The sequence below is a fragment of the Rhincodon typus genome, chromosome 20, assembly GCF_021869965.1.
Source record: "Rhincodon typus isolate 14 chromosome 20, sRhiTyp1.1, whole genome shotgun sequence".
Taxonomy (NCBI): Eukaryota; Metazoa; Chordata; class Chondrichthyes; order Orectolobiformes; family Rhincodontidae; genus Rhincodon; species Rhincodon typus.
Window position 1 is genome coordinate 11,690,139 of NC_063351.1, and position 14,327 is coordinate 11,704,465.

Sequence of the window (14,327 nt, forward strand, 5' to 3'; positions counted from 1 at the left end):
TATTTACAAAGGTGGCCTCTGTGCTCACCCAATTTCATGGTTATGCCGGTAGTCCCATGTACCTTTTGGAGGCTGCAATAGTCTTGAACCTTCAAATAGGTGTCGTTTTTGAATGGGCAATAACACTGTGTCCTTGAGCTCCGAAATGACTTCATCCAAGCCAGCAACGTCACCCCAAGTAACCTATTCAAAGCAGATGAAAACATAACTGAATGACTGCTGAAACTGCTTTAACCTATGATATTACCAATGAAATAATGTTCAATGCAGTTAAAAAAGGCATGGTCTAATTTCACAAATGACTGGGTCAAAATCATGGAGTTTCCTTCCTAACAGCACGGAGGATATACCAACACATGGCCTGAAGCTAATCGAGCAAGTGGCTAATCACCACATTCTCAAAGGTAGTTAGGGATGGACGGTAAATTCTGGCCTCTCCAGTAATGCCCACATCCTTTAAAACTAAATCTTGCAGTTTCTCACATGTGACTTCTCAAAGTAGAAACATACGGCAGTTGTTCCTCTAACAAAATTATTCTGGATTTTATATGCTTTGAGGGCTTTGCAGCATTATCAGCTCAGGGATATTATTATTTTAAGGGAGATAAGATTGTTTTTAAAGTGGAAGATTAAGATGACAGAGACCAACGCGATTGTTGACACTAAGATACTATGCTACTACTAAATGTAACTGGCACAAAGTGGTCTTTGTGCACGAGTAATGTAATTTAGTGCAATTTCTGTTGTCCAACTGTATTGGAATATTACAATCGTTACGACACTGTATGTCACATTTGTGCTGCACTCATTATTTTATATTCTAAAAATAAAACATTTACTTGGCACTAAACCCACAGTGTGTATATTTTTGACAAACTGTTTAAAGAAAGCTCAACAAGCATATGATCGGTGACATAGGAAAATATGAATGAGAAACAAAAAAGTGGGCCATTCAGCACCTCAAGCTTGTTCTGTTCTATAAAATCATGGTCAATCTGTTTTAAGTTTCAAGTTCCACTTTCCTATCTCCCCTGATAATTGATGATTCCTCACCTAACGGGAATCTACTTATTTCTACCTTAAAAATAATCAACACAATCTCGCCTCCGTCAGCTTCCAATGCAAAGAATTCCAAAGTCACACAGCCCTCAAAAAAAAAGTCATGTAAAAACTGCAATTCCTACTTTCTTTAAAAATAGTCTCCCTTAGTTCTGGACTCACTCAGAGGAGGAAACACCTTTTCCATGGGGCGGCACGGTGGCTCAGTGGTTAGCACTGCTGCCTCAGCACCAGGGACCTGGGTTCGATTCCACCCTAGATTGACTGTCTGTGTGGAGTTTGCACGTTCTCCCCGTGTCTGCGTAGGTTTCCGCCAGGTGCTCCGGTTTCCTCCCACAGTCCAAAGATGTGCAGGTGGTGGATTGGCCATGCTAAATTGCCCCTAGTGTCCAGGGATGAGTGGTATAGGGGGATGGGTTCTAGGTGGGATGCTCCGAGGGTCGGTGTGGACTTGTTGGGCCGAAGGGCCCGTTTCCACGCTGTAGGGATTCTATGATTCACCTTGGAAGCACCACGCAGTATCTTATATATTTGAATCAAATCACACAGTGTTCTAAACTCCAGTGGAAACAAGCTCAGTCTGTGCAACCTTTTTTTCGGAAGATAACCGTTCATTCCAAGTATCAATCTCGTAAAGCCTATCTGAATCACCCCCAATTCATACACAATTTTAGATCAAAACTGCATGTGGTATAAGGTGTGGTGTCAGCAATGCCCTGTCGACCTGATGCATGACGTCCTTACTTCTATGTTCAATTCTTCACAATAATGGATATCATTCCTTCATCAGCCATCAATGGACATCAGCCCTTTTAATTACTTGTTGTACCTAAATCTTGCACTAGGACACCTTGATCACTCTGCACCTCAGAATCCTGTAGTCATTCCGTTTATGGCCTGCCTTTTCATTCTTCCTGCCAGTGAAGAACTTCACATCTTATTCCATTTGCCAGATTTTTGCCCACTTATTCTGCTTCAAAATGCATTCTCATGTTTTCTTCACAAAATATTTTCCTACCTATCGTTCTGTTTTCTGCAAATGTACTTACAATGCCTTCACTCCATTCATCTAAATTGCAATAAAAAAAAACACTTAGGCTCCAACACAGATCCCAGTGGAATCCACTCAGAAAATCCTGTCAATCAGCCAAAAACCTACTTATGCACACGGATTTCTGCCAGCCAATCTTCTATTCATGATAGCATGTTACTCCCTACATGAGCTTTCACATTGCACACTAAATTTTATGGCACTTTGTCAAATGGCTTCTGGAAATCCAAATACTGTACACCTTCAAGGTGCCCTTGATCCACAGCATGTTACTCCTTCATAGAACGCCAACAAATTGGTTAAATTTGCAAGCTGACCTCCACACTAAATTCAACATAAGTTATGGTTTATGGTACCTTGTGCCAATCTAGGGTGTCTAATAGATGATAAGTAAAATCTCTGTTAACTGCTGGATGAATGATTAAAAGTATGTCTCAGATTTTGATTTCAAAATTTATTTAATGATAGCCAAATTTGATTCCCAGGGTTCTTTGCTAGATATTTACAAGCAGGAACTGAGATGAGACCAAGTACTCAAATTTAGTACTGAAATCAATTTTTACTTCTGTATATAAACAAGAATGCAGTTTTAAAGAAGAAATTGAAAAGCAAGATACAGGTGCTGGAAATCTAAACTTAAAATATAAATTACAGGAAATAATCTGACAGTCAGGAGGGATAAACAACTAACACTTTTCTTCAGGACATTAGTTTTAAAGGCCATGTACCAACGAGAATTAATTTTATGCTTTTGAAAAATGAAAATAATTTAGTTATTTTTCTAACTTTTCATTTCAAAGCCATGTGCACATATTGTAAACTTTGAAACAACATTGTTTAAGCCACAAATTTTGTTTTCCAGTTTATCCTTCCATTTGTTTTTGTATTTTCTGCTTTTTAAGTTAGAAATTAAAGCAGGTAGATTACATCGAACATTTTTAAGCAAATACTTTTTAATTTGACTTTGTGACCTTTCTCCCAATTACGATTTGATCAAGTCTTGGTTCAAAATTTTGTCAAATTAAAAGTAACAGACTTTTCTACCCAATAACACATTTGACACTTGCACTCAGAAGTTATCTACATTTTTAAAAACATATTTCCAAACTCTGGTTTTATATTTTGAAAAATAAGACACCAGTTTGAGACACACATTGCAATGAGTTTTTTTTTTAAAAACTGTTCAGGTGGCATAAAGTTTAATACATATATACTTTGCTTATGATCACTATTTGCTTCAAAAAAAGGAGAATGTATTAAAATGCATGAGGTGATTGCTTACAGTAGGATTAATTACCCTACTTTTAATTGGAGTTGGTGTGAAATTAAAAGTGGTGGCCTTTGTTAGCCATGGTTAGAGAGAGAATCTGATATGGCAACTTATAAAGCTCCCCACTGCCCTACATATTTCCCTTCAGGTTCTCATGCAATTCTCCTTCACATCCATGATTGAAACTGCCTTCACCACACTCTGAAACAGCACATTCTAGATCTTAATTACTCACTACACTAAAAGCTCCATCATGTCACCTTTGGCTCCTCGGCTAATCACATCAGATTTGTAGATTCTGGTTCTCAACTCTTCTGCCAATGGGAACAGCTACTCTCTGTTTAAATCCATCATCACATTGAGAACCTCTCTCAAATCTCCTCTCAACCCTTTCTCCAAGGAGAGATTTCTATACTGCCCACTAACGTCTCTCACCCCGGAACCATTCTCCTGAATCTTTTCGGCACCTTTTTTAAAAGCCTTTACGTTTCGATGTGGTGTTCATTCGACACAATACTCCAGTTAAGTCCAAATTGTTACATAAGACACACTTAAAGCTAAGCTGCTGAAGCAACATGACATGTTTTGTTACAAACGTAGGCATGAAAACTTAACGTTCTAACTCATTCACCTAAGATAACTCTTTAAAGAGAAAGCTCCTAATCCTAGCAATGCTATTAAGAGGTGAAAACTACTCTTTCCATATGGAGAGAGGAAATTTAAAAATGTATTGGTTGCCTAAGGCTTCTTTTCTGCAACTTCTAATGGTCAGCTCCACAGTACTACTAACAGTGGTCAGGTTACCACCTGGTTGAACAAAATACAATGTACAATTTAGAAGGGCGCAAGAGATATTAGTGAAAAATTCAAATTTGGAAACAAATGACATTGTTCCTAAAATTCAGGGAAAGAGCTCAGTTACACTCTACTGAACCGAGGACAGAAGTGAGGTCCACAACACCCATAACAGCAGCCTTCCAAAGCTAGTCAACTCATATTAGGTGTAGTAAGACATGAATCAAGTCACCCTTTGACAGTAAGGATAAGTAAATTTAAATTGGCATCTAAAAGGAAAGTGGAATTTTATATTAGGCAAGCTGCCCCTAATGAGATTTGCACAACATGCCAGATGCAACAGTGCATAGCTAATATATGGATTAGTAATTCTACCCTATCCACATTTCACTTTGCAAGGCAGCAAGAACACCAAATACAATTAAAACATGTCTTACTTGCATGCTCAGGGGGTCCACTAGATGGGCTGCAATGTTCATCTCGTATTCAGAAAGCTTGACATTTTTTACGCCAATCTGTTTCATTAGTCTTTCTGCCTGCAAGTAAATTAATAATTAATCTAAAATATAAACAGGACATAAGGACAATCCCACAGCTTCACTTTGATCCTAATTTACTCTCTTGCATTCCAATTGCATTCAATATCACGAACTGTTATTTTAATATTAATTTCAACAGAAATATCTATTATTACATTTACTTCCACACGTATATCACAGTAAAATTTTTGTTATCCAACAAATTAGGGAAATGAGTGGAGACAGTTAAATAAAAATGTCTGTTAATGTGAAGTTTCATAACTCCATACACAAGACAAGGTGCCATTTTATTTTTGAGAGTTTGAAGGGCTAGGGGAAACAGCTGGGCAATCAAGGGCCCCAGTACAGCATGGCATTGCAATGAAATCTGCACAACTGAAGACAAGCTGACAGCACAACCTTCAACACAGACTTTTTTTTAAAAAAGAAATCAAGCTGTCAATTTCATTCGCAGTTACTTAGAGTGATATATTTGTTCAGGTAAGATAACTAAAAACTTAATAATTTCAATGTAAATCCAAAAACAACTTCTGCAGATTTACAACCTGCCATCATTATTAGTTCTTTTTTGAAAGAATGCATTATCTGAACAGCAAAAATAACCAGGCTTTTAAAAAGAAAAATCCAGCTGTCAGAATTTCCAGTAACTAGAGAATTCTGCTTGAGTGTGCCAGATAATAAAGCTTACTTTTCATTAAGTTTAAGTTATCAAATTATAACAAATAAATTTAATAAAAAATAATGTCAAAGGAAATAACTGCACAGCAAATCTTACCTGAAAGATGTCTCATGGATTATATACATAATTTACTACTTCAAATACATTTTTAAATTTTAAACTATATTTTATTTAAGCAGTCCCAAGCCACTTAAAACACAAAGTATAAAGTAACAACTTCTACAACATCACATAGCTGTAAAAACTCTAAATATGCTCTAGAAAACACAAACCTGTTAACAATGTTATCTTTTTCAAAGAAAAGGACATATTAGGATTTAATGTTTTTCTAAATATTCACATTCTCCTTCTTACACAGTAAACACAATAACCCAGAGAACAGATTTAGCATAACAGCACAGAAATTGATATTCTCAATTTGAAACTAAATGTGGATTGAGTACAGAGGGGAATATAGAAAACATGCATCTCATGAACAAATGGGGCAGCATAGTGGCTCAGTGGTTAGCACTGCTGCCTCACAACGCCAGGAACCCAGGTTCAATTCCACCTTCGGGCGACTATCTGTGTAGATTTTGCACATTCTCCCCGTGTTTGCGTGGGTTTCCTCCGGGTGCTCCGGCTTCTTCCCACAGTCCAAAGATGTTCAGGCTAGGTGGATTGGACATGCTAAATTGCCCATAGTATTCAGGGATGTGTAGATTAGGTAGGTTATAGGGGAATGGGTCTGGGTGGGATGCTCTGAGGGTCAGTGTGGACTTGTTGGGCCGAAGGGCCTGTTTGCACACTGTAGGGATTCTATGATTCTATGAAGAAGAAAGTATGAGGCTGGGGAGGGCAAAGACAACAAGAGAAGTAGGAGGGTATATCTCCTTCATTAATATTAAATCAAGCAATAACAAAATAAATTGCACTATATAACATTTCATGTAATCTTAAGTTATTTTTCTGAAACAATCAAACTATTCTCACTTGAATGAGAAAGACAATCTGAATTTTCAGTTTGCCACTGTACTTAACAAAACTACCTACCAGAACAGGATAGAATAACAAGTGAGTTAGGGAAAGGATGCTCAGCTTCTCAGATCAGGTAGTACAGAGCTTTAATCACAATTAAATTTCTAAATTTCAATTAAATCATGCATTCGAATTTGTCATTCAGCACTGGAGCTAGCAAATCTTAATACCCCACAATACAGGTAAGGTCAAAATGTCTTAGAGAATTACAACACTGAATCTATACCACAGAACATCTCTGATCTGTCACATTAGAAATTACCAAAGAAAACAATATCATGTTACACCTACAATAAATTGAATTCAAAATTTCGACCAATCACATTGACAATCCTCAGCTGTAGACTGCACACATTTCTATCTGTACAGATATGAAGCTAAGCCTCATGGTAACGCAAAGGAGAGGGTTAAGACTGCTTGCCAGTATTGGAGGTGTGAACCTAAGAGAAACTTGAAAAAATACCTTAGGGTAAACCTTAAACAAGTATCACTAGACACAGAAAATAATATACCTTCAGATATACCAATGAGCGGAATAAAATATAAAAGGTAAAATACTGTGGATGCTGGAAATCAGAAACAAACTAGAAAACGTTGAAGAAACTCCGGAGGTCCGGGAGCATCTGTGGAGAAAGAAAGTTAATCATCGAGTCCAGTAAGATTCTTCTTCATAATGGTTCTGAATAGCTCTGAAGAAGAGTCATATTAGACATTTTTTATTCACTTGTAGGCCGTGGGCGTCGCTGGTTGGCCAGCATTTATTGCCTATCCCTGATTCCCCTTGAAGTTGGCACTGAGCTGCCCTCTTGTACCGCTGCAGTCCACATGGACTTGAAACATTAATGCTGTTTCTCTCTGCACAGATGTTGCCAGGCACGCTTAGCGAGATAAGAAAGCTCAAGATTGTGAAGAACAAGCCTGTGAAGTAAGTTAGTAATTTGAAAAAAAGTCAACATATAGAACAATTTGCTCAGGAGGATTGCCAGAATCAGCAGTCCAGGAATATTTGAATGAGAAGATAGCAGGCACTATATTCTGGAAGAGTACGACCAGGTGAGACAAGGATTTTCTTCTGAACATATTCTGCAAACCTTCTGGGAAAACATTAATTAAGCTGGGATATCTATTTGAAATGGTCACAATCCAAGAGAAATGTCACCTGCTCTGAAGTCTCAAGTGAAAATTAGCATTCATGTCCTCCAATTTATGCTCATAATCAGGATTATCTGACTGCAGCAAGATTTATTCATTTTTTTTAAAATCTGAGACCATGTTTCCAGCCAACGGTTTGTCCAATATTTCTGTTCTTTAAGCTTTTTCTCCACAATTTAGAACCCAGAACTAATTTAAATTTCTATCTTTGAATCTCCCACTCCTTCAGATTACAAACAAAAATCAATATTCCAAGGTATTCAACGCATTAACCAACTTCTAGTAACCAGCTCCTGGACAACATTAAATGGAAGCTTTGAGGAGAAGTGATTTGATACAGCAGACCCATCAACATTGAAAAGCCAAGTCTCAGTGATGGGTCCCTTAAATTGTGGGCAGAATGTGGTTTATAGAGCATGGAGCCCCAAGTAATAAAAAGGATAAAACGATTCATTAGAAATGCTTAACTATAAAGAGCAGTGCTCACATGATTTCACTAAAATCTAACTGGAGAAGGAATAAAAGTACGAAATACAACATTCTAATATGGAAATACCGCAAAAGTCACCACATCATTAAAAGCACAATCCTGCATTTTTAAACAGTAAGAATTCCATGGGATTCAAAGAACTAACAAAACTACAAATCTGAATGAGGAGGTGCCGGTGTTGGACTGGGGTGGACAAGATCAGAAATCACACGACACCAGGTTATAGCCCAACAGGTTTATTTGAAAACACAAGCTTTTGGAGCCTCGCTCCTTCTGGTGTTAGTGAGAGAGGTAGTATCAGACACAGAATTTATAAGTAAAAGATCAAAGGATCACACCACTGATGAGGATGTATTAAACAAACCTAAGATGCTATTAAATCTTTAATCCGTTAGAAGGTTTTAATTGACTAAATATCCATGTGTAAATCCCCAAATTCCTTTCAAGTCACCGTCCTGAGAGAATTAAAGGTTTTACCTAACATGCATTGTCTAAACTAAAATGTCACCTCTTCTTTACACTAATAAAACCTTTATTTCTCTCAGGGCGGTGACTTGAAAGGAATGCAGGGATTTACATATACATATTATTCAATTAAAACCTTCTAACTGATTAAAGATTTAACAGCATCTTAGGTTTGCTTAGTATATCCTCATCAGTGGTGTAACCCTTTGATCTTTTACTTACAAATTCTGTGTCTGTTACTACCTCTCCCACCCACACCTGAAGAAGGAGCAAGGCTTCGAAAGCTTGTGTTTTCAAATAAACCTGTTGGGCTGAACCTGGTGTCATGTGATTTCTGACCTTACAAATCTGAACTAACTGTAAAATATTAATAAGACGTCTGGGTAAGACAACAGAGAACAAAACAGTTCCGTAAATCTCTCAGACAGTCAACCTATTCTAAGTAAGTCTGAGTCAGTGTGCAAACTAACCATGTGCTAATAAGTAATGTCGAACTGGTCAGTTGTACTTTTGCTTACTTAAGTTGGTAGAACTCCAGGTTCTGTGCAACATTGTGATTTCAAGTTCCAGTCTAGACATTTGGGCTCAAACCAAGGCTGACCTTTTAGTCTAGTATGTTATGGTATGGTATGATATGATGGGGTGGGGGTGGTGCTGCTGCTGCTGCATTCTTTGACAGAATACTCAATGGATGAGACAGGGAATCAAGACCTTGTCTGTCCTCTCAGGTTGGTATTAAACACTCTCTAGCTTATCTAAAGAATTGGTAGTACATTTCAGTGTCCTAGTCAATATTTAACCTTTGACAAACATCACAAGTCCAGATTTCCTGATCATTTACCTTATGGGAGCTTACTCTGCACCAATTGATTGCCATTTTATAGAAGTGACTATACTTGAAAGGACTTGATTTGTTAGAAAGCACTGTTATCATCTTTTCACGACCAGAGCAAGTACGTAAAATTATTTCTTCAACACTCCAAAGCAAGATTGAAGATTGTTATTCAACCCATTCCATGTATAAGATGTTAGATCAATATGCTGACTGTTCCAGCACATATGTTTATGAAAAATAACATGGCAGCAGAGAATTCTCCCAATTTCTTGCCTAACATATATGACCCAATCAACACCACGAAAGAAGTAAGTTACTGTCATTTATTTCTTTGCTGCTTTTGGAATTACGTGCCTGGCAAAATTTTGCCAACATCTTAGGTACTACATTTTAAAGTAATTTACTAGTACTTGACACTTCATGGAGATTGCAGGACTTGAAACTCCATGAATTGATCTTTCTTTTAGGCCAATTCTTCTAAGAGTCAAGAGCAAACTGAAAATTAAAAAGCTTTGCATTTGTGATCACAGCAAAGACAACAGATAGAATTTGCACTTACATAGAGCTCTCTATATTATTTGATATACCAGAGCAATTTCTCAACAATGGAGGACTTTTTGAAGTTGATTCACCTTGGAAATTTACACAAACATGCACACAGCAAGACTGCACAAGAATGAGACAAAGGACCATTTTAAATTGCCTTGGATGTTGGCCAACAGATAAAAGCTGGCAGGACACCAGAATACCTCTCCTGCTTTTTTTGAAATAATGTCAGGTATTGTTGGCATCCATCTGAGCAGATGCTTAATGTCTCAAAAGATCCCTGTGACAGAGGAGCACTCCATTATTAGCTATATCTGATTGACGCTAATATACAGGTACAATATGGATACAAAAAATATGACACCCAATAAATGAATACAACTTTCAAGAAGACGGGCACCAAAACCACCATTCCTTCATTGTTATAGATTAAGATCCTGGAACTCTCCCATTAACAGCAATTGTCCAATGGACTGCAGCAGTTCAATGTAACAGCTCACCAATACCTCTTGAAAAGCAATGAGGGATGACAGCAATAAATGCTGTCATTTCCAGCAATGTCCACAATGTACACAAATGTGCACATAAAGCATTGCCTCATTTGTACTCTTGGTGAATCAATGACGAGGAATTAGTTTTACTTTCAGTTAAGAGTATTGTTGTTCTTATTTGCCAGAGTTCCATTCAGTGAAGTCAACTAGTTGCCTAACTACTCAAATGAATCAATAAAACCTTACGTGGCAATATTCTCATTAATCAAACTTGCATCCAAGATGAAGAATATCATGAATGGGGAGCGACCATCAACAATTTCCACAAAACCACGAACTAATTAGCTTATAAAATTTGACTGTTGCTGGTCAATTTAAATTGATAATAGATCTCCACATGGAAAAAGTCCAATATGGCTATTAATCACCTTAAGTAAGTGGAGGAGTTCCTTAGGGTAGTGTCCTAGGCCCAAACATCTTCGGCTGCTCCATCAATGGCCTTCCCTTCAACGTTTACCAATGAGTGCACAATGTTTAGTAACATTTGTGACTCCTGAGACATTGAAACAGTCCAGGTCCAAATGCAACATGTCCTGGACAACGTCCAGGCTCAGGATGAAAAGTAGTAAGTAACATTTGTACCACACAAACACCAGGCAATGATCATCTCCAATAAAAGACAATCTAACCTCCATCACTTGGCATTCAATGGCTTTGGCATCACTGTCACTGAATCCCCCAATGTCAATATCCTGGGGGTTACACTGAATTGGACTAGCCACATAAATACAGTGCCTACAAGAGTAGGTCAGAGGCTAGTAACGCTAATAAAAGAGTAACTCACCTCCTGACTTTCCAAAGACTGTCCACCATCTATAAGGCACAAGTCAGATGTGTGAAAGAATAATCTCCACTTGCCTGGATCAGTGCAACTCCCATAACGTTCAAGAAACTTGATACAATCCAGGACAAAGCAACCCACTTGATTGGCACCACATCCACTCCCTCTACCATTAACACTCAGTAGTACACACTGCCACTATCTACAAGATGCACTGCAGAAATTCACAAAGGCTCTTTTAGGCAGCATCTTCCATCCCAAGAGCAGTTCCACCTAGAAGGACAGGCAGCAGATACACTGAAATACCTTTACCAGCAGGTTCCCCTCCAAGCCATTGGGGAGGCGATGGCCTAGTGGTATTATTATTATTGAACTATTAATACAAAGACCGAGGTAATGTTCTCGGGACTCGGGTCTGAATCCCACCACAGTATATGGTGGAATTCGAATTCAGTGAAAGTCTGGAATTAAGAGTCTAATGATGACCATGAATCGTTCTTGATTGTTGAAAGAACCCATCTGGTTCACTAATGTCCTTTAGGAAAGGAAATTGCCATCCTTATCTGGTCTGTCCTACATTTGACTCCTCAGAGCAATTAGGGATGGACAATAATGCTAGCCTAGCCAGTGATGTCCTCAACACATGAATGAAAAAAAAAGCCAGTCACCATCATGACTTGGAAATATATTGCCATTCCTTCAGTGTTACTGGGTCAAAATCGTGGAACTCCCTCCCTAAAGCATTGGGAGTCTATCTACAGTAGATGGGCAGTGGCGGTTCAAGGCAGCAGCTCACCACCATCTTCTCAAGGGCAACAAATTTGGGCCAAGCCAGCAATGCTCACATGCCACAGATTAATAGAAAAAAGATATTTATAGCAAATCAACACCTGATACTACCTACCAAAATATTTAAAATGCAACAATACAATCAATACAATGTACAATAAATAAAATACCATAAATCGGGCCCCATAGAAACTATAAACCATATGATTAAATATCATGGAGTGAGCATATCCTTTCTGTCACTATCCTTTTGGCTAGACTTTGTTGAGATTACCCATTTTAAATTAAATATATCTTGTTGAATTTGCTGTATGTTTCTAGGCATTAGGTCACACAACTATGCTGCTATTTTTAATGTAAAAACATAATCATTTACCACTGATGCAAGGATTCTAAATGGATTAATATCCAGTTAATCTTATTAGAAAATACTAAATATCTCTCTCAGCTGACCATGATGGCACATGCTCCTGTCTCTCAGAATAAAGTATGAAAAGAGGAAAGGCTAAAACATTTCAAAATATCATTAGTGCATGTAATAAATTATAAAACAAGGAACCAACCTGCTTCTGTGCTTCCAGTTTTTGTTTTCTTGTTGGATCAATGGCATCTACCATCCATTTGATAGTGTAATAGGTTACTGCACCAAATATTGTCAGTCGAAAAATTAAACCAACTATTTCATTGCGTGACAGAGGGCGAGTCAAAGATTCTGTTGGGATTTCTTTTAAAACCATTTTTACTGTTAGACCTAAAGGTAAAAACAGCCTTAAATTAGTTGGCCCCCATATTATTTTCTGATTGCAGAACCCAGAGGTACTAAACCACCTTTTGCACGAATTGAGCTCAACTTCATTTCATTTATGCAAGATTTATGAAATAGTGGTTAGTGCAACTAAAACTTCACTGGCTCAATCTCGCAGCTGGTATAAACCATCCATGACCCACAAAGGAACCAAAGTAAAATTGTGTTAACTCTTTGTAGAATTTCACACAAGTGCGTTTTACTTCCTTTTGATTGTAAATTAAAAACAAACATTTTGTGGCAAGCATGCAGTGAGCCATTTTTCCCAGCTTCTCCAATGATTAGTCAGTTTGAGGCATTAAACCATGTAGTAGTTGCATACTCAGACAAATTTACAATTGTTTGCAATACTCTGTTCAATTAGTTCTTATTTGTATTATAACAGAAAACTATCTATATTTGCCTAGTACTGTAATGGTAATCATTTCCTTTACCACAGCATTGTGACAACACAAAATTTCACAAAGGAAAGTTTCCCTTTCTCAGAAGGTACAAAACTTGACTTAATTCAATAATTTCTCTGCTATGCTTGTTGTTTTCCCCAGATAGACAGAAGCTGGGCCTGGGCAACACCTCCACACCATCAGTCTGAGCCAGGGGACTGAGGGTCAATGAAGAAGTCACATCAGTCAGAGTTTAATAAGAATGTTTAGTATTGCCATGAAGCTCAATTTTGTTGAAATTGTTCCTGATCACGTTTAAGCTAACTAATCACAAATTGATTATAACCTGTAGTTACACTTGAAACATTGATGAATTTTGATAAGTCATACAAGCATTAGCAATGCTATTATGTTTTGCTTTTGTAACAAAACTGACCAGTTTCATAGTAGAAATTCTTGCAGGACATTGTGTCACATGATGGACAGCACCACTGCTTCTGCTCAGGTGATGGTATTTACACAGGCTACTTGTTGCAAAGGTGCAAATGAAGAATACTATTGCATTGACAGTCAACATTTTATTGATGGCCTCATAGAAACTAAGGCATTTATTTCAGAAGTAAATGTGATTACTACTCCTAAGCTAACAGGTCAATTTTCAATAGGAACAGAAGCAGCCTACCAAGTATTAAGTTACTCATTACACTTTTAATTATAATCTGAATACGCCACTTCTGGTGCAACATCCAGTGAATATTATTGGGAATGAATTATGTTAGCAATTGGGCAACTTTCAGCATATAATCTTTTAGGCATTCTGAACATGCTGCATCGTGGTGAAATCATTACATTTATTTATAATGGCTTTCATTATATGATGACTTCTGTGTGGAAAATGTGAATGGTTAGCTTATGTATGTTTTCCCTAATTGTTAGTACTTCAGTCTTTTCCATCAGGACTATCATTTTACGAGGTGCATTAAAAAGCAGGAGCTGATAAATAACTGGTAGATGCACAAGTGAGCTCCCATCAGGGTTCAAACAGCTGTAAATGATCATAACTCAAACGCAGTGATAACAAGGTGTAGAGCTGGATGAACACAGCAGGCCAAGCAGCATC

At 37.6% G+C, this 14,327-nt stretch overlaps 1 protein-coding gene across 5 annotated transcripts in view; it reads right to left on the reverse strand.

The window, feature by feature from the left end:
• Positions 1-14,327, reverse strand: part of atad1b (ATPase family AAA domain containing 1b) — a 54,685-nt gene that overhangs the window by 38,610 nt on the left and 1,748 nt on the right. For 3 of the 5 annotated variants that reach the window (XM_048608663.1, XM_048608664.1, XM_048608665.1), the window contains exons 2-4: positions 12,583-12,770; positions 4,613-4,711; positions 63-183 (exon numbers count right to left, since the gene is read on the reverse strand). In XM_048608663.1, coding sequence (XP_048464620.1) covers positions 63-183; positions 4,613-4,711; positions 12,583-12,756 — 394 coding nt within the window. In that variant the 5' untranslated portion in view covers positions 12,757-12,770. Of the gene's footprint in view, positions 1-28; positions 184-4,612; positions 4,712-12,582; positions 12,771-13,643; positions 13,677-14,327 lie in introns of those variants that run through there. The other 2 variants (XM_048608662.1, XM_048608666.1) reach the window with 2 other exon arrangements.